Source organism: Strigops habroptila, chromosome Z (genome assembly GCF_004027225.2).
Source record: "Strigops habroptila isolate Jane chromosome Z, bStrHab1.2.pri, whole genome shotgun sequence".
NCBI lineage: Eukaryota > Metazoa > Chordata > Aves > Psittaciformes > Psittacidae > Strigops > Strigops habroptila.
Window position 1 is genome coordinate 72073287 of NC_044302.2, and position 20945 is coordinate 72094231.

At 39.9% G+C, this 20945-nt stretch overlaps 1 protein-coding gene across 16 annotated transcripts in view; it reads right to left on the reverse strand.

Moving 5' to 3' along the window:
* The window catches only part of KDM4C (lysine demethylase 4C), a 266115-nt gene extending 245702 nt beyond the window's left edge, over positions 1 to 20413 (reverse strand). For 6 of the 16 annotated variants that reach the window (XM_030511839.1, XM_030511837.1, XM_030511836.1 and 3 more), the window contains exons 1-2: positions 20206 to 20387; positions 6772 to 6935 (exon numbers count right to left, since the gene is read on the reverse strand). In XM_030511839.1, coding sequence (XP_030367699.1) covers positions 6772 to 6915 — 144 coding nt within the window. In that variant the 5' untranslated portion in view covers positions 6916 to 6935; positions 20206 to 20387. Of the gene's footprint in view, positions 1 to 1183; positions 1325 to 6771; positions 6936 to 7170; positions 7266 to 20205 lie in introns of those variants that run through there. The other 10 variants (XM_030511824.1, XM_030511825.1, XM_030511830.1 and 7 more) reach the window with 4 other exon arrangements.
* Positions 20414 to 20945: the final 532 nt, after the last annotated feature.

Sequence of the window (20945 nt, forward strand, 5' to 3'; positions counted from 1 at the left end):
CAGCAACTTGCTGATCTACCGCAATTCAATCATGTGCAACTGTGCAAACATACACATGCATAATAACAAAGCAAATATTTTATAATCAGAAAGCCTTATAATTCACAAACACTGCATATTCCATGATATAAAATCATCACCATCATTTAAAAAAAAAAAAAAAAAAAATCATACAAACAATTGAAAGTTCCCTGTCCAAGTGTTATTTGGTGCAAACAGTATGAGTAACTATTTCTTACTGAAAAACTAAAAAAAAGAATACAGCTATTTTAGAGAGCTTTAGATTTTAGTGTCTGTTTAACTTACTCCCCACCATAAAGGTACAAATCCATTACAGTACGTTTGCACTAATTTAGATTAACCAGTTTTTATATTAACATGGTTTAAACCTCATAATTAAAGAATAAAGCTATGAGCAGATTAATCAATTGTAAAGTTAACACTTTTATTTAAAATACCACAGAATTGCTCAATGTCTGCAAAAACTGCTCAGCAGAAAGTGTTAGCAATAAAGTCATTAGGAATTTTAAAGAAGCCTCTAGTCATACCTGTTCTTTAACAGGCTGTGTAATTCTGAACATTCCTTGAATACATTATCTCAAAATAGAATACTCTCTAGATGTGAAATTGCAACAGTTTTAAAACACAACATTTTTAATATATATTTTTGGGGTTGGTTTGGTTTTGAACTTTTATTTGGTCAAAGGCTCTATGATACGTCCTTTGATCCACTCACATTCATTTTTTTCTGTGGCGCTCTAATCAAATTTTCACAAGCATTCGCTTAGAACCTTTTAGATCAGCATACAACAAAGTAGGATGGCTTTCGTAAGCATACATCTACCATACATGAATTATGTTACTTGAGTAATTCCCATCTTAGAGGGAGCCTTTACACTAGGCTAGCTAGGCCGTTCCTCCAACAAGTGTTTCAGAATTCCATACAATATTGTCCCTTACAGATTTTGCTATTACATCACTCTGAGAAAGTAAAAAAATCTGAAAAAATAGTACAAATAGATCCTTACATCATTTTCTACTTTTGGAAAACAATCACAAATTGTGATTTGCTAATGTACTCAAACAGTCCATTCACCAAAGAAATTCAATCAAGACCATTCATGGTAGCAAGCACACACATCAAGGTGAAGAAAAGTTATCAGGTAGTAACATACATCCATACCTAATGTTTTTATTTAAAACATAAACAGGCATTTTTATCCAGTTTTTACACAGATGCAATTCCCTCTTTTTCTTTTTCCTTCTCAGCTTCCATGGGACTTCAGTTGTACGGGGACTACCTAGCAAGTTTTGGTGTTGTTTGCTTTTAGAGAAAAAAAAAAAAGAATAATTGAATCACCTTGTGACTCCTACTTATTTCTTTCACACAAATCTTAAATCATATGCACATCAACAAAACACAGAATGTTGGTTTGGAAGCAGAGAAGTCATGCATTCAGAATATATGTATGGAAATCAAATATGTGCACAAAGATTTCCATTTTCATTATTATTATTAAGCATGAATTTGTAGGTTTGGCTTAAATATATGAATACTGAAAAGGAAAATTTGCGTTATGTGAGGTAATTCAAGGTCAGTATGTTTCAAGCAATAAAAATATTTCTGTGAATACAGGTTCAAAATATCCCTTTGCAGCTAACTGGAGCATGTTTATTACTGTTGTAACCAGAGCACTGTTAGAGAAATGAATCCTGCGTGGACTGATGTACCAAGCATCACTTAAAAAAAAAAAGGGGGGGGGGGGGGGAGGAGGTGGGCGGGAAGGGAACCTAACAGAGTTCCTGCCCAAAGAATTTGTATTCTCTAATAAAGCTCAGGATAAGGACTGCAGATGTTAAAAATATTGTGCCCAAAGTGACACAGCTAGACAGTTTCAGGGTTGGAAATAATGACAAGTTCTCTGAGTTTTTACCACTGACCTGTCCCACTAAAGCCTCTTATAAAAAGGGAAAACCCTAAGGCAAGGATTTCTCATTTATGTATCTACAGATAGACACATAGATGGATAGATAATTAGGTATGTATCTCAAACATCCTAAGCATATTAACACTGTCTAGTGTTATTTAGCATGAAATACAGTTTTAGATAGGGACATCCTAGTTATAACACTCCGTCTCCTTCATTAAGGCTGCACATTAGTACAACCAAGGTTATTTCGGAGTGCTATCAACACAAATTTCTGTTCAATCCTCTTTCACATACTGGTAATCTCCTGTTCTGCATTTGATTCTGAATGGCTCTGGCTATTACTTCTATGTAGTTACTTCTGCCCCTCTTCTTCTGAAAAATGTTTTCTTGCAGTTGCCAACATTTTCAGTATCATGTTCCAAAATTACTTTACTACTTGCCAATGCAACTGCAAATTAATTTAACTAGTTTGCTCTATATAAATTCAGTTTGAGTCTCCAAAACACTTCTCATCCAAATAAAGAGCAACTAATCTACAGTGTTCCCTGGTTTTCATTTGTTCTATTGCCTCCAGTCCCTATTTTCCTTTTCAAGTATAAGGATCTTCTATAACAGTAAGACTAAAATACACTGTCTATTCCTAAAGCTCACTCTATACTTTCAAAGGCCAAATATTTTAGCCAATTTGCTCCAGAGATGCCACAGCATGTTTTCTACTCTGGAAATAAATGGTTTAATATTGTTTCTCTAGTACCTTAATCATTTATTCTATGCACATTATTAGGAAGTTGGTTTTGTTTGGTTTTTTTTTTTTAAACACTGTATTCACACACACACACGCACATGTGCAAGCCCTACAGACATTTACATACACATATTCTTCCACACAGCTTAAGAGGTCTTCTCGCCTACACACTTTCACATTTAGCCTAAAGTGTTGGGTATGCCTACTCTGCTTACGATCTCTGTTTAAAGCTTAAATTACCATTTCTGCATATGCACATAGCCCTTCTGGTAGTCTTTATTCTCTTTCCATTCATACTTGGGTCTATACATCCTAGACTTAACACAGATTAGGTCCTTTTTCAGTTCACTTTATATTACTATATTTTTGTTATTTTAAATCCAATGTCCAAAACTGAGAAAATGTCCCTTAAATTTTTGCAGTATGAATTATTGACTTGATAAGCTTTTTTCAAAAAACATTTCATTTTTTATAAATAATTTTTGAGATGTATCAAAAAATAGTGAAAATCAGAACATAAAAAGTCTCTAGACTACTGAGTAGTATGTAGCAACTGACTGACATGCTGAAAATAACCAAAGATGCTTTAACTGCTATTCTAGTATCAAGCAGATGGGGAAAGCAGACCTACACGTTATGGTTAGAAGGACCCTTCCTGAATCATACTACAACTGAAACATGAGTAATGCGATTAATCAGTTTTAAAAGGTTTTGTTACGCTTTCTTTCAAACATTATTCCAGCTGTTCAGCAGATACCCCACATGCATATAAACACAGATATATACAAATATTTTTCTGTGTTCCTGGGACTATCCCATTTTAACAATCTGTACATGGAGAAGACCTTCACGAATGGTTTTGAAATGTGATAGATGGCATGGGAATTAAATCCTAGGTGTATGGCCAAAAAATGAAGACATACATATTTTCAGTCATGTAAGCATAAGGATATTAACTTCAAACAAACCAAATTACACTATGCAAAATATCACAAATCCCTGACTACAGGGACAAATTCCATCCTTCTCAGGTATGTTCAGCTTTAAAGACTTCAACAGAGATGGTATAAAACTGCAAGTGCTATGAGAGTAGCGGCAATTTCTGTAAATCAAATCTTGGAATTACTTTTAAGACTCTGCTAATTTCCAGTTTCTCTTAATTGCATATATGTGTACAATTTGAGGGAACAGTAGTTTTTAGCCAACTTCCTTCTTTTTCTGAAGGAAAAAAAAAACAAACCCAAACTTGTATAGTCCAGATAAAACTACAAAATAAACAGCTACAGTTTGATAACGGCAACAACACTGGAAGGTTCATTCTTAAGGAAGCAGCTCATGATCTCATGAGCAAAGAAAGTGGTTTCAATCTGTATTTAATTAAATTTAAAAAAAAAAAAAAGTTTGAAAATTGAAAATAAAGGTTACGCAGTGTTAACTAGAGATATGTGTCTAAAACATACTACCCACTTCTAATACTAATCCTGAAAGCTGTCATATCTCTTTGATTGCCACTTAAGTTACTATAATGGATTCCCCACTCATTTTCAACTCAGTTATGGGATTCTTATCTACATCTTGCAGCATTATACCACGGTGAAGAAGAAAAGACCAGAGCCTAACCTCTGTTCTTCTGTTGCCATGATCACTGTTTTACAGTGTTAAAGAAAATTAAACTAAACAGTATATGCCTGCATCCATTCCACAGCCAACATCTGCATTATACTCTAAAACACTGAAAACACCTGGTAGATATCACGGCTGCACCTAGCATTTAAAAAAGTCAGTTTCACATATTCATGTGCCTGCCTTACAAGAGTAACTACTACTTTGGCCCACTATAATGTTTCTTTGAAATGTTTCAACTTCAAAACAAAGTTTACAGGAAACAAAATTTGCATTTTTCTCATAAGTTTACTGCTTTTAAAATGACAGCATTAGTATATTTTATTGGTATTATGTCATTTCTGCCTTTCAGTAACAAGTGCATATTCAAATCATACCCATTTCCTATACACAAAAATTAATCTCATGCGTGGTTACTGCAGAAAATTATGTCTAATCAGAATCTTCACAAATAATTCCTTTAAGAATTAATGGGGGGAAGGGAAAGTAGAGAACACTAAGAGTATGGACATGAAGGTAACAGCAATATTACAGAAATTTTAAATTATACAATGAAGGTAAAACTGTTTCACATCATTTTTTTTCATATTTTTTCCTAATGATACTATGTCCATTGCTCTTCTCAGGACATCCTCAATGGCTCTGCTCTTATCTCCTACACTGGCTACACATGGAAGATTAATTGCTGGATAGCAGGAAAGGAACCAGAACCAAGATAAGGGACCAAAACAGAGTGACAACAGAAGCCATATTCATATCTCAAATAAATTTGAAGAATATTTCCAGTAAGACAAATTCACTATCTTTTTACACTTCTGGCTGAAATTTTGCAACCAAGAATGCCAAGACATGAAGAAGCCTCCTTTTCCAGATATGCTAAAGTTCATACACATAAATGACTAGCACACTGGGCTCAAACCATGACATACTTTAGTCCCACAATTAATCTTAAGTATACCAGCAGCCTCAGAAGAGCATTTAGCACCATGTATCAGCAAGCCGCTGACCAGCATTCCCAGAAAAGAAGAGAATAAGCACAAAAAACCCTGATAGAGAGTAACTGAAGCTCTTATTTATTATGAATGTCTCAGAAATAAGAACAGAAGTTTGCATGTACTTTTTAAGAATTACAGTATCATATTTGATGATACACCTCCTCAGAATTGCCAGAGGTAAATAGCTATACAGTTTCAAAGGAAAATGATATACAAGGTACTTTTTTTTTAATTAAGAAGATTCTAGTTTTGAATACTAGTGAATGAAAAGATTAGTTGTCTACAATAGACATGGCCATAATAAAAAGCATATCACAAACATTCTTCTTTATAAACAAAACTAGTTCATTATTTGTTTTGGTTTGGTTTTTTTCCATCTTACACACTAACCCTGGTTCATATAACAGCTTCCTCATATAGCTAGAGAAAGCAAGGAGTCAGATTTATCTATGCCTGTCTCTGTTTTATACACAATATGCCAAAGCAGCAAGCGCATTAGATATGAATAAACAAACTGAAACAGAAGATGATCAGTATCATCTCCACAGCTGGTCACAAGGCACTTTCTATTTTTTTTTTGCTGGATCCCGCTGAAAAAGGATTAGAAACTATGAACAGCTGAAATAAAGCTATTCTTATAAACAATATGAAAACAAGAATTCTTTTTTCTTTTTAAGTTGAATCCATGTACATAATCCGCAGAATGATACATAGCTAGAATCTCCTGCTCGCATATATGTTAATGGTGTAAATCTGTTGAGAAGGAGTCACTACGATGAGTTTGCCGTTAAGTTCACTGTTGAAGATGAGAGGACTGCAATAGTTCACCCCCACACAAATAAATAGGTTCCACAATATAACTGAATATGGGAAAAACTCAGCTCAGGCTTCCCACTGTTGTCCGTCTATCACATTTCTAGTCCTGAATGCAAAGGCAACGCAATGATAGTTAGTACACCTCCAATTCTCATTAACAAAAATATAAAACTATTACGATTAAAAAGAAAGCTGTTTCCATTCAGACAGTGCCTCACTATCTTCATGCATACACCCATTAGCAGTAGTTGGATTATTTGCTCCAGTAAAGTTACACACAACCCTAAAAGACCAAGTTCAACATCTGGTAGATCTGGATTTTCCAATTTATACTACAAACTCCCTATTTTGTTCTGATTTGCCAAAAATTAGTTTAAATCTGCCTTTAAGAAGAAATCCTCTTTTGCTGTTGTAAACATGGGAACCGTTGATTTTTAGAGAGAAATCAGTCTACATCGTCTTCATTAGTTTGCATGAAACATCAAAGATACCAAAAAGTTCTTTCTTAAAACTCTAACAATTCAGTATCTAATAATTGAAAATCATTTGGGAAAAAAAAAATGCTAAATACTCCAAAGATCAGTTTTGCAATCAGTAAAATACAAATACTAGGAAAAACAATTATTAGAAACCATTTTCCTTCTACATTATAGAAGTTTACCTTTGCAACTCCAGCCCTATGAGCACCTTGTGATTCCATGTACACTAAGTATTTGTTGAACTCCCTGAATTCATCCATCGAAGGCCTAAAAGTCATGATTTTGCAGCTTGGGTTTGGACGACTATCTGAGATGACAGCAGACATTGCGGTTCCTTTCAATCCAGCTGTTAAGAGAAAAAAAAAAAGAGGGGGGGGGAACCAAAATAAACACACTGAAAAGAATAATCAGTAAAACAAATTCTGAGATTTGACACACACGTTTCCAACAGGAGAAAAGCTTTCAAAATCCTCTGCCCATGCTACCACAAAAGGCACAAATGTACACTTGTTCTCCTTACTCCTTCAAGAATATCCGGTCCTTACCCAGCTCAAACACTTCCAGGACAGTCCAGTCCATACCTCCATTTTTATGGCATGTTTCTTCTAGTTAACCTTTAATATCACAGTAGCATCTTCCTGTGTTGATCCATCTGCAAGTTGCTGCATTTTTCTCTCTAGAGATTTACATTACACAGACGCAATCTAAAGTAACAAAGCTACACACTTGATAAAATATTCCTATTTAGTGTATGGAGAAAACTGATTACTCATTTCCCAGTCACACTACAAACATCGAGAAAGACCACCTTGATCTCCTAACTCATGTATCAGCAGTTTAACAACTGGGCTATTATTACCTCTCATTTCTCTGAAATCTCTTTAACAGAAACAAAGCATGCCAGTGATACGCATAAAGACGGCCCGCATTCTCTCTAATTTCCATTTCTACATTGAGGACGGATAAAAACAAAGCTGTATTTCTGTTTCATACCAAGATGCAGTACTCACAAAAGGACTGATCTTCAGGCAACTGAGAGATATATTTTAGCTTCAACAGGTCTTGCAATTTTCAACTATGCATCACCACACGCCACCTACTGTTCACAAAGTTCTTCTTTCACCTTACAAAAAAGCTCATCCCAGAATACAAATAACTCAACTGTGACTAGCTTTTTGATAGTTTTGCTTTCGGAGCATGTAATTTAACTTATTCCTCATTTTCCGTATCTGCAAAATGCATTTTTGGCTTTTATGCTATACACTCTCACCATAAGTTTTGCTCATGTCAGTGTATTAGCCACTAATTTCATTAGCTTTATGTCCCTCCTAGCTTGGTATGAATCACTGAACAAGAAAACTGTCTAGGGAAGATGCCTTTATGTTTCACTCTCCAACAGGTATTCCAGCATTTAGGCTGCATTTTATGTCCTGATTTTCTTTCTTTTTGCCTCCCCACTTCACCCAGCACACCACTCTCTAGTTCGTACTTGATTAGACTTCTTCTACACTCCCACCTTCGGTAACATTCTATTCCTCACCCTACACTACTTTCCATCCCTGTTTGAAATTAAATTAACCAGATTTCTACAACTCTCCTATTCTGAAAATCAGTACCACTTTAATTTGGGAGTATTTTGCATTTAAATTAACAAGTCCATATAGGTAAACACACCTCAACATGTACAAGTCGGATACTTCCCTTAGCAGTAAACGCTTGGCTCACATATAACGCACCTTTCATTTGTTCCCATCCATTAAAGTTCCACGTACAATCTTGCTCCTATGACCAGTCCCAGGAAAATGAAACTTAGATTTACAACCAAAGATGAAGCTATGCTTTCCTTCACTGTGAAGTACAACAGACAGTGTCTACTATTTATAATGCTTTACTGACAGTAAAGTGACACTAGAAATATAATCAAACAGGGTATCTGATTTCTCTGTACAAAATCAGCTTTTAGGCTTTCACTTTTATATGTATTAAATAAGTATATAAATCGGTGAAATACACACGCATATGCACAGACACCCCCCAGCTCTAAAAAAAACAAACTCTCTGCTATTTCTCCACTATGAAAAAATTTAATAGTCCTTCATGATTCATCATTTTACAGCTTTCAATTCATTCCATTGACTGTATACAAGATAGCAAGCAGTGAGCAGTTATTTCATCATAGTATACAGATTAACAACCTTCCCTCAACTCTTCCAGTATTATCCAACATTGTCAGTGCAGTTTTGTTGGGCTTTGTGGGGAGGGGGAAAGGGCAGAGAGGAGGAGTGTGATTTATTCTTTGATTGGTTTGGGTTTTGTGAGGTTTTTTGGGTTTTTTTAAAGCAAATTACTTCAGCACCCACTTTGTCTTTTACATCACTAATATTCTTTCCTTTAGCGGATAGATGAACTTCTCAGAAGTGTGTTTTATCCACTTACATCTCTGGTACTAAGTTCAGCGTGCCCAAACCAAGTCACAGAACCATAGAATCATAGAATAGTAAGGGTTGGAAAGGACCTTAAGATCATCTAGTTCCAACCCCACTGCCATGGGCAGGGACACCTCGCACTAAACCATGTCACCCAAGGCTCTGTCCAACCTGGCCTTGAACACCACCAGGGATGGAGCATCCACAACCTCCCTGGGCAACCCATTCCAGTGCTTCACCACCCTCACTGTAAAGAACTTCTTCCTTATATCAAATCTAAACTTCCCCTATTTAAGTTTGAAGCCATTACCCCTTGTCCTACCACTACAGTCCCTAAGGAGGAGTCCCTCCCCAGCATCCTTATAGACCCCCTTCAGATAATGGAAGGCTGCTATGAGGTCACCACGCAGCCTTCTCTTCTCCAGGCTGAACAGCCCCAACTCTCTCAGCCTGTCTTCATACGGGAGGTGCTCCAGCCCTCTTATCATCCTCGTGGCCCTCCTCGGGACTCGCTCCAACAGCTCCATGTCCTTTTTATATTCAGGACACCAGAACTGTACGCAGTACTCCAAGTGAGGTCTCACAAGAGCAGAGTAGAGGGGCAGGATCACCTCCATTGACCTGCTGGTCATGCTTCTTTTGATGCAGCCCAGGATACAGTTGGCTTTCCGGGCTGCAAGCACATGCTGCCGGCTCATGTTAAGCTTCTCATCAACCAACACCCCCAAGTCCTTTTCTGCAGGGCTGCTCTGAATCTCTTCTCCGCCCAACCTGTAGCAGTGCCTGGGATTGCCCCGACCCAGGTGTAGGACCTTGCACTTGGCTTGGTTAAACTTCATAAGGTTGGCATCGGCCCACCTCACAAGGGTGTCAAGGTCCCTCTGGATGGCATCCCTTCCCTCCAGCGTATCAACCGAACCACACAGCTTGGTGTCGTCGGCAAACTTGCTGAGGGCGCACTCAATCCCACTGTCCATGTCGCCGACAAAGATGTTGAACAGGGCCGGTCCCAACACCGATCCCTGAGGGACACCACTCGTTACAGGTTTCCAACTGGACATCGAGCCATTTACCACAACTCTTTGCGTGCGGCCATCGAGCCAGTTTTTTATCCACCGAGTGGTCCATCTATCAAATTGATGTCTCTCCAATTTAGAGACAAGGATGTCGTGCGGGACAGTGTCGAACGCTTTGCACAACTCCAGGTAGATGACGTCAACTGCTCTGCCCCTGTCCATCAGTTCCGTGGCTCCAGCACAGAAGGCCACCAAATTGGTCAGGCAGGATTTCCCCTTAGTGAAGCCATGTTGGCTGTCACCAACCACCTCATTGTTTTTCATGTGCCTTAGCATGTTTTCCAGGAGAAACTGTTCCAAGATTTTGCCAGGCACAGAGGTAAGACTGACTGGTCTGTAGTTCCCTGGGTCTTCCATCTTCCCCTTCTTGAAAATGAGGGTTATATTACCCTTCTTCCAGTCATCGGGAACTTCACATGACTGCCACGATTTTTCAAATATGATGGACAGTGGTTTAGCAACTTCATTCGCCAGCTCCTTCAGGACCCGTGGATGGATTTCATCAGGTCCCATAGACTTGTGCACGTTCAGGTTCTTAAGATGGTCTCGAACCTGATCCTCTCCTACAGTGGGCCTAAGGTCTTCATTTTCACAGTCCCAGCATTTGCTTTCCAAGACTTTCGTGGTGTGGTCAGAGCATTTGCTGGTGAAGATGGAGGCAAAGAAGTCATTAAGAACCTCAGCCTTCTCCAAATCCATGGTAGCCAGTTCTCCTGATAGCTTCCGGAGAGGGCCCACATTGTCCTTAGTCTGTCTTTTATTTGCTACATATCTATAGAATCCTTTCCTGTTACCTTGTACATCCCTTGCCAAACTTAATTCTAGCTGGGCCTTAGCTTTCCTAACCTAGTGCCTAGCTTCCCAGGCAATGCTCCTATATTCTTCCCAGGCCGCCTGTCCTCGCTTCCCCCTTCTATAAGCTTCTTTTTTCCCTCTAAGTTTCCTCAGCAGCTTCTTGTCCATCCATGGAGGTCTCCTGGCCCTCCTGCTGCACTTTCTTCTAGTCGGGATGCAACACTCTTGAGCACGTAGCAGGTGATCCTTGAATATCGACCAGCAGTCTTGGGCCCCCCTGCCCTCTAGGACTGTATCCCATGAAACCTTACTAAGGAGGTTCCTGAAGAGGCCAAAGTCTGCTTTCTTGAAGTCCAGGGCAGTGAGCTTGCTGCATGCTCTTCTCACCATCCTGAGGATCTCAAACTCAACCATCTCGTGATCACTAGAGCCAAGGCTGCCCTGGAGCGTCACATTTCCAACCAGTCCATCCCTGTTGGTGAGCACGAGGTCAAGCATGGCACCTCTCCTTGTCGGCTCCTCTATTACTTGAAAGAGGAAGTTGTCTTCCACACAATCGAGGAACCTCGATTTGTAGACAACACAAAAATGGGAGGATCGGCTGATACACCAGAGGGTTGTGCTGACACCCAGAGGGGCCTTGACAGGCTGGAGAAATGGGCCAACAGGAACTTCACGAAGCTCAACATGAGGAAGTGCAAAGCACTACACCTGGGGAGGAGCAACCTCAGGTATACGGGGTACATGCTGAGGGCTGGCAGGCTGCAACGCAGCTTTGCAGAAAAGGCCTTTAGCGGTTTTGGGAAACACAGCCAGCAGCAAAGGTGCCTAAAGGTGTCCTCAGCTGGATTCGGAGGAATGCTGCCAGCCAGTCAAGTGGGCCAGTCAAGCGCCCATAAGATATTGAAGGGACTGGAGCATGTCTCTCAGAGACCTAGGAGGGTTCAGACTAGGGGAGACAAGGCTTGGGGGAACCATATCAATGTATAAAAATACCTGCAGGAAGGTGCAAGGGGGAAGAACTCAAGCTTTTATCAGCGGTGCCATGACAGGACCAGAGGCAATGTGCACAGGCTGAAACACGGGAGGTTCTTCCTGAACATGAGGAAACAATTTTTCACTGTGAGCATGGTCAAACACTGGAAGAGGTAGCTGAGAGAGGTTGTGGAGTCTCCATCCTTAGAGATACACAAAGGCCAACTGGACACAGTGCTGATCAACCTGCTCTAGCTCACCCTTTTTAAGCAGTGGCAATGGGCTACATGTTCTCAAGAAGTCTCCTCCTACCTCAGTGAGTCTGTGATCTTATCCTCATGTAGCTAGCTATAAAGAGCCAGACTCTTCCCAATGGTGGCCAGAGACAGTGTAACTGGCAACAGGCACAAACCAAATACATTAAATTCTGTTTAAGCATACTAAAAGAATTAGCACAAGGGTGATCAAATACTGGAACAGGTTGCCCAGAGAGGTTGTGGAGTGTCCAACCTTAGAGATGCCCAAAAGCCAGTTCAACCCTGCCTGAGCCATCCATTGCAGCGGAGCCTGTTTTGTGTGGGGAAACTGGACTATCTCCAGAGGTCCCTTTCAACCTTCCCAATTCTCTAATTCTGAGCTCTAAGCTAAATACCTATTTTCTGCTCTAAGTTAAACACTGCAGCTGCACAGCTAAACAACTTTTTTAATGCTAGTTTTATCTATGCACATAAAACATATGCAAGCACACTGTCTGTATGTGTTCCTACAAACCTGAGGCTCTGTCTTACGTAAGTTTTGGAATTAAATTGCCCTAGGTGAAGGAGTGTAGGTCTCAAAGATAACTGATTTCCTACACTCCTTCTGAAAATGGGTAAAGAGACCATATCCAAGTGGTTCAGCTATGAGAAAAGCTAGGATGACTTTGGTTAGTATCTGATTTTGAGCACCAGGCACAAACTAATTATCACACAAATAAGCATGATAAAAATTCCTCTCCACCAAGACATATCACCAAAACACATCAGTTTTAATACCTGAGCTGCTTTAAAAACATCCATGTACTAAATGAACTAAATATACCCTAGCACTTAGCCACAATGAAGAAATTAGTTAATTTAAGGATTGTTAATCAAACTAATAAACAGCAATTGTCAATCTAACTTCCATAATTACACATGCCAGCATGTTTGCCTGCTGCTTGATTCCTAAAATCCTGTTTGCAACACATACTGAAGTAAAGATACTAACCAGGTTATTTTTTTTACTTCTCTGGAACTAAAATAAGGCTCAAGCATATAACCAAACTGTACTGTGATGAACCCGAATCTATATCACAGGCAGAATTAATAACTTTTAACTAATCATGAAGACATGTATAGCATCAGAAAGGCAGAATTTTTGCCCAGCTTAACTGAAGTATAAAAAATACAAATTTTTTTTTAATACAGGATCTTTTTTCCTACCTGCTTCCATGCCTCTTAGGGTCCTGTTCCCTATCCAATGACCACAGAGATCAGCCAGCTATGTTATTTTTGGTGGAAATACACTGTCAGATCCATGCTCCTGCATTACCCTTCTTCCTCAGTAAGAGACTTCTTTCCATTCACTTTACTGGGTAAGCAGCTCTTGGATAAGCACAATGTTTGTAAGAACACTCCTTAAGCAGATTCTGCTATGTAACCTCCATAGTTAAGGAGGTAGAAAGATCATAAAGGCTGTGCAGTACTTGCTACACTAGAAGTCCACAGACTTCTCATTAGACAATGCTATTCACTTTTTGATTTCTTAGTAATTTAACACCTGTATAGCTGTGACCTATCAGTTGAGACTTCTTAATTTCTTTTCACAATTTTAATATTGCAGTAATGTTCATTACAAATGTTAATCTAAAACAGAAAGCACCGAGACTGAGTTACATGGTTTAAATTTATCACAAAAACAAAGCTATGCTGCAAACTAACTGGAAATGTTTACCTTCCAATTCAATTCTATTAACTTCTAACACACTACGTAATTCTCTCAAGGACACTGTGGAATTCGAGAGTTCTACATACTTTCTCCCACCAAATTCCTACTTTTGCTCTTTCTCTCATATGCAAAAATTACTTTATACTCTGCCAAATCACTAAAGCAAGCATAAAATACAGTTCAGTATAAGAGTTCAGAAGCCCCCAGACATTCTTTTGCAGAGCAGAACATAACTACTGAGATGCCATTCTGAATTAAAATCCACGCAATCATACTATTACTGTCTTAACTATTCCACATAGGTGTATAACTGTACAGGTGTATAACTACCTATTTTGTGATATTACAGAGCTGTACATGCTGAGAAATAAAACTTCCAGAGTTTTTATTTACTACTACACAATGAAAACGTGCAAGACATTAATAAATACAAAAAGTTACAGAAACAAGGGCAGTTATATTCATTTAGGCCGCACATTATAAAACACAAAAACCAGTAACATATATATATACTACTTTTTACAGATATTTTAAATCCCTAATATCAACATTGTAATCAGCTGTTTTCTGTCCCCCTTGCAAGACAGTATTGCACATAGACAGGACTGACCATAACTATCTAGAAAAGCAGATGGTAATGCGAATAAATGAGAAGACATGCTCCACTAAAATTAGCATGCACTAGTACCTCGCATAACACTGAAAGAAGCTTTTTAGCTAATCAGGGGAAAGCTTTAGTCAAACAAGGTCCAGCTATGAGCCTAATCCAACAAACTGCAAAGCCTGCCCATAAATCTTGAATTTCTTGGTGATCAAGTAGTGTGCCTACATCTTGAAACATGTCTGATTACACAGCGCAAAATTTAGACAAAATGCAAGCACGTAACTTGTTCAAACTTGCCAGGTAAAGAGCCAGCAGTTGAGTTAAAAAATCTGATCAGCCTTTTGAAAAGTTTATAGCCATTGTCAGGCCTTGTCAAAAGACCTTCAAATCATCAGCCAAGAACATATTAATGCTACATGGTTCTTAATACAACAGAAATCGCATGAGGTCAGCAAAATCTAATCAACCACACCCATGTCAGTATGTGGCCTGAAAAAACTAATGAACCTAACTCAAAATGTCAAAGTACAGCACTAGGAAAGCTCATATACTCAACCCACAGCAAGATGAAAACTCATTAATGCTACCGGTATTTACATGATACAAAAAAAACACAGCCTGCTTGTCCTGCTTTCGGCTAGGATAGAGTTGGGTTTTTTTCTTAGTAGTTGCTACAGATCCGTGTTTTGGATTTATATTTAGCACTTTTATATATTTATATTTATGTGTTAATAACAAAGATGTTTTAGTTGTTGCTTGACAGTGCTTACTCTAAATCAAGGACTTTCCAGTTTCCCAAGCTCTGCCTGTGACCAAGTGCACAAGAAGCTGGAAGTAACAGGGACAGGACATCCGACCTGCACTAGGCAAAGGAATATTCTGTACCATAGAACATCCTGCTCAGTACTAGGGGGACCTGGCTGGGAGCCACCAATTGCTGTTCAGGCATGGGATGGGATAAATATTAGTCAGCGGGCTGGCGAGCAATTGCATTTTGCATCACTTCTGTTTCTTGAGTTTTATTCCTCCCTCCTTTCTCTCCATTCTTCCTATCATTATTGTTACTATAGTATTTTCATCTATTTCAATTATTAAACTGTTCCTACCTCAACCTGCAGATGTTAACTTTTTCCGATTATCCTCCCCATGCCACAGAGGGGGAGGGACAGGGGGGGAGGAAGCGGCTGCATTGTACTTTAGTTGCCAGCTGGGGTTAAACCATGACACTGCTACCTCTGCTTTGCTATACACAAAGTGCTGAGCTAACATGGAAAAGTGCTAAACACCTATAAAAAATAGCAATGTCCACAACCTTTTCCCAACAACCCAAATTAAACAAACTACATAAAGCAAGTTCTAGTAAATGAGAAAAAGAAGGAAGACAGGAAGAAAAAAAACAAATCTCTGAAGGTCACCACTTCTCACAGATAAGTTAGCTCAAACACACATTTTCCCCTTTTCCTTTTCTTGAAAACTTTCAGCCACACTAACTACGGGACAATAAACATTTGAGGAAGAATCAATTCATCCTAAGAAAATTTGTTCAAATAACTAACAATAAGAAACTAAACTTCAGAGAAAGGCATGCACAAAAAGCCACAGCATTTCACTGAGGCTTATCTGAAAGAAAACACAAAATAATGCATTTTAAGGAAGTTTACAGATACACGTTTTCAATTTAAAGACAGAACAATCACATTATGAAGTACTAGTCACCATTTTTTTAGGAATTACTCAATAAAAACACTTTATTGACAAAACTTGAGGAAAACTTTATTTCCCCTAACCCTTATTTGCAGAGTTTGTCTGGGGGGGTGGGAAGGGGGAAGCAAGACATTTGTACAACCAGCTCTTCAAGATATGGAAACAAACTGCAGATAAACAGGTCTTCATCTGTATTTACAACATAAATAAATTTAATTTACAACATAAATAAAAACTCCTTAAGCTCATCTTATCATTACCACAGATACGGGCAGATTCACTTCTGCATTTTTTTACCTAATTTTTAAAAAGTTTTTAGCATGATCTGTAAGTAGGTACTATCCAACTCCCTATATTGTTTGGCAAAGCAAATTCAAAGATGTAAGAACTGCAATAGTTAGTGCACAGTCAATGACTAGCTATGGGAATTACTTTCAGGTAACTGGAATCATAAAAGCATAGTTTGCATGTCCAACTATTTCTGAGCATGCAAATAGTTAATTCATAAAGTAACTTGATTTTACACACTTACATTTGAATTGTTCCTTTACTAACAGTAAGTGTGCATGCAAATTATGCCTACCTAGTTTATGTACTCGGCTTAGAAAAAGATTCTATTCCCAGGAATTCCAAATCTGTTATATAGGTTATTGATCATATTAACTTCTGTAAAAGTCTGTAAACGTCCAGAAGCTTACAGACTTCTACACATTTCCCCAATGTTAATTTTAGTTTTAAATCAAAATTGCCCTTTTTCAAAACCATTTATGATTACAAACAATTTTTGAAGCTCCAAAGCATAGGTTCATTTGCCAATTTAGCAACTTAAAAATTCTGTTTTAAGCAAAGAAACAAACTGTGAAAATGAAACAAGACCTGACCCAGCACAGTACTTCTTGTGATACAGCATCTATTATGAATAGCAATAGTCATCTAGATCTTCTTAGAGACAAGCAACCCGCTAATAACTAGCATTTTAATTTTACTAGACAAAACCCAGCAGTACATCACAGCTCTACTAAGCTAAATCACAACAGCCTCAATTGAGTGATTCCACATTTTAGAGGAAGAAATGTCACAAAGGAACTGGAATATATTTTATCTGTGAAACTCCTCTACAATATCTGCAACAGTCAATGAATTATCCTGTCATGTCTGAGAATCAGAAAGTGAAACTGACACTGAAATTTTTTCAATATTTAGTATTCACAAGAAGATGTGTTTTGAATTTTAACTCTTGTAATTCCTATACCTTAAGAAACTTGACATTTTTTCAAATCTGTTGTTTACGTATATTGTCCTCAGTTTTTAGGGTATGCTGTCCTAAATATACTGTCCCCAACATACATCTAACATCTGTGGGACAGTAAACAAGATTCAGGATAAAAATGAGTGCTTGCATAACTCAGTAGTAGGACTATTCATGTTAACAACTTACCCACTATGCACAATTCCACAATTTTCAAGATGTGAAATAAAGTTGGAGCAAAATGCAAGCCTACAGCAGAACGAATAATGATATACAATCTCACCTAAAAAAAAACTGAAGTACATCCTAACTCTTCATACAGCAAAACTATGGTAGGATTTATAACCTACTCTGGACTTCTGATCAGCAAATTATTATGAACACCTTCATTATGTGATTTGATTACACAATAACTACTATCTTCCAAGTACAAAATAATGCATTTCTTCAAAATATCTTACAAGTCAGTTTATGACTCTAAATGAAAATCAAGAAATGAACGCATCACTTGTTCATTTTGAGATACGAAATACTAAGATATCAGATTACTACAGAGTTCTTATTAGAGAAGTATTAACATCTTAGCATGTCAGAACACCATCTTTTGAACCATTCATGTGATATACTAAAAATGTATTTCAAAGTGTATTAGGTTTTTTTTTTCTTTATGTTGAGGATAGTAGGATAAAAACACCGTCTTCATGAAACAAATCTGACCAAAACTGACACCAGCATATACCCCATTCACATTCTGCTCAACATCATGCTGATGAAACGTACCCCAGCAAAAGACACCTACAGAAAAAATGGAAAATCTCCAAGTGAATCAACTGCAGTACTGAATAGACCAATTGAGAGCTGTTCAAACTGAGGAAGTCCTAAATCTATTCAATCCAATAATTTTCAATAGGTATGACATCACCTTTTTTATTATTATTATTACTGCGCTTGTTCATAATCTTAGGAAGATTCAAATTCAAATAATTAGCACTTGACAACATAATTTTCTGATTTTAATGCATTACTGTGGCAATTGTGCATTTAGATTTGGTGCAGAACTGTTTACCTGATTTGTTTAGAAATCAGACTATGAGATGCAAAATTCTGTACTCAATACTCATCAAAAATTCAGGACTAAGAACTACAGGACTAGTCTATTTCATCATATTTACCATTTAAAAAATAAAAAGGGGGGAGCTATTTAATCATATCCACCTCTTTGAATGAAACATACTGTTTCCTGGGTTAGTCCTAGAAAGAGAACTGCTCTAACATATATCCACATCTGCACATAACTAAAAGAAAATCATCAGTTGCCAGCAATCACTAAAGCTACTCCAAACTGAAGTTGATAGCAAGATAAGCATGACTAGCAGTAGTTCAGTTTACCCTCATTTCAACTACTGAAAAAGAAATCATGCCTGTATTTTATGTCATCTTGTGTTTGGAAGGTACTTCTGTGAAGTAATACCATCAGCTAGTTATCACAGTCCGAGGAAAAATAAGGGTAAAGCCCAAGACAAATTTTATACCACAGTCATTTTCATATTCTTGGATCATTAAGAATACAAACAACAACAAATGAAAAAAAAAAAAAAAAACCCAACCCAAAAAAACACACTGTAGGGTGACAAAAAGTAGCCTGCACCAGGGTGCCAGGTAACTTCTTTCTTGTGGAAAAGTGTTTCAGTTTAAAAACTTTTGGCTTAGTAGCCACCAGGTAGCTTCCATTGCTGCTGTTGCCACTATCTCAGAAAATACTGCAAATTATAAAGCTGCAGTTTAATAATATAGAAAATAAAGGATAACCTTTATATAACTAGTATAAGCTAGTATAGATCCTCAAAAAACACACCTAGTATTTTTCCTAACGCAATTAATCCAGCAAAAAAAAGAGATATTTTGTACACACTTCTCATTTCAGAATGCCAGTTAAAATCAACTGCAGGAGAAGGCTCATGAATACAAGATTGCTATAACATAGCAAAAAGCCCTGATCCTGAAACTAGCTCCGAAAGTGAGGAGCACTATAACCACAGACAGACTAGTGCGGCACTTGGCGCTTGCGAGGTATGTTACTCAGAAGACAGCTTTAAAGTCTCTTTCTAACACGTTACACCGCTAACTTGCAGGAACACCTTAACGATATGCAGATACGACCGAGCTGTAGCACCGCGGCTGTATTTTGTAAGAATGAGAGCTGTTTGGAAAGTCCACAGGATTTCATCACAGCCCACAAAGACGCGGAGAGGTAAGGCCGTATTTCGCTCTGTCCACCCACTTCGAGCACCCGCGGCAGCTGCCCGATCCGCCGGAGAGCTTCCCCCTGCCTGCCCCGACCCAGCATCACTGCCCAGACGCGGCAATACGACACGTATGTTTCCGACACCTGCCAGTTTCGTTTCCCCGGCTCGGTCCCATCCGCCATCCCCTTTCTCGCAACGCGCAGCCCCCGGACCGATTCCCTCCCGCCTGCGGGGAACCCCGGCCCCTCACGCACCCCAGCGGGGGCTGCCCGGCGGCACAGCGGCCGCTCCGCCCTCGCACCTGACGCCTGCGGCCCGCCTCGGCGCGACAGCCCGGCGAGACACTGCCCTGCTGCCGGGACCCGCCGCGCTCCGACCGGCCCGACGCCGACCCCCCCGACTCACAGTGACCCGCCTCGTCGCCATCACTCCCCCCCGCCCCGCGCCGGCCTTCCCCTGTCCTCCCGCTGGCCCCCGGCCCACACACACCCCGCACCCGCGCTCCGAGCCGGCAGGCTGCCCCATGCCTCCTCCCCTCCGCAAGCCCGCCGCCGCTCGGAGCTCGCCCCGCACCTGTCCGGAAAAGGGTTAAGCGGGCGGCCGCAGGCAGAGGGACGGCGAGGAGGAGCGGAAACGGCGGACGCGCGCTGCGCTGTCCCCCGCCGCTGCCGCCGGCGGCTCCGCGGTGCCGCCCACCTTCCCCCGCCGCGCCGGTGGGACGCCCCGCTCCGCGCGCCGATGACAGCTGCTGCCTGCGCATGCGCGCGGCCCTCGCCCGCACTGCTGGGGGGGGGCAGAACCACGTGACGGATGAGCGGCGCCCGCGTCACGTGCCACGAGCAGGCGGTGCCGCCGGTGCTTCCGTGCTGAGGAAAGCGGGGCTGCGGGCGGGGCCGCGAGTCACGCCGTGGTCACGTGGGGGCGCCTGTGGCCGGAGGGCGGCCAACCGGCGCGGCGCGGCGCGGGGCGGGGCGGGGCCGGCCCGAGGTGCGTTAGCGGGCGGCGGGCGCGAGGTGGCGCTGCCGGCGCGCAGGCGGCTGGCGCGGTCAGGAAAAGGGTGAAAAGTGACCCATACACACAGCAGGCGGCTTTCCTATATGTACTTGCACACCTATTATGTTGAGTCTTACTTTACACTTGAATTTATCTTTAAGTGCCAAAGAGTTTTTTCAGTACTAATGGAAAATAAAGGATTCATGTTATTTTTATTTTTTTTTAAGGCACATATGCTGTAACTTTTCAGAGACTTTCCTGTTGTTTGTCATTTGGACACAGTACTATAGTTTACTAGTACTGTGTGTACTCTACCTTCA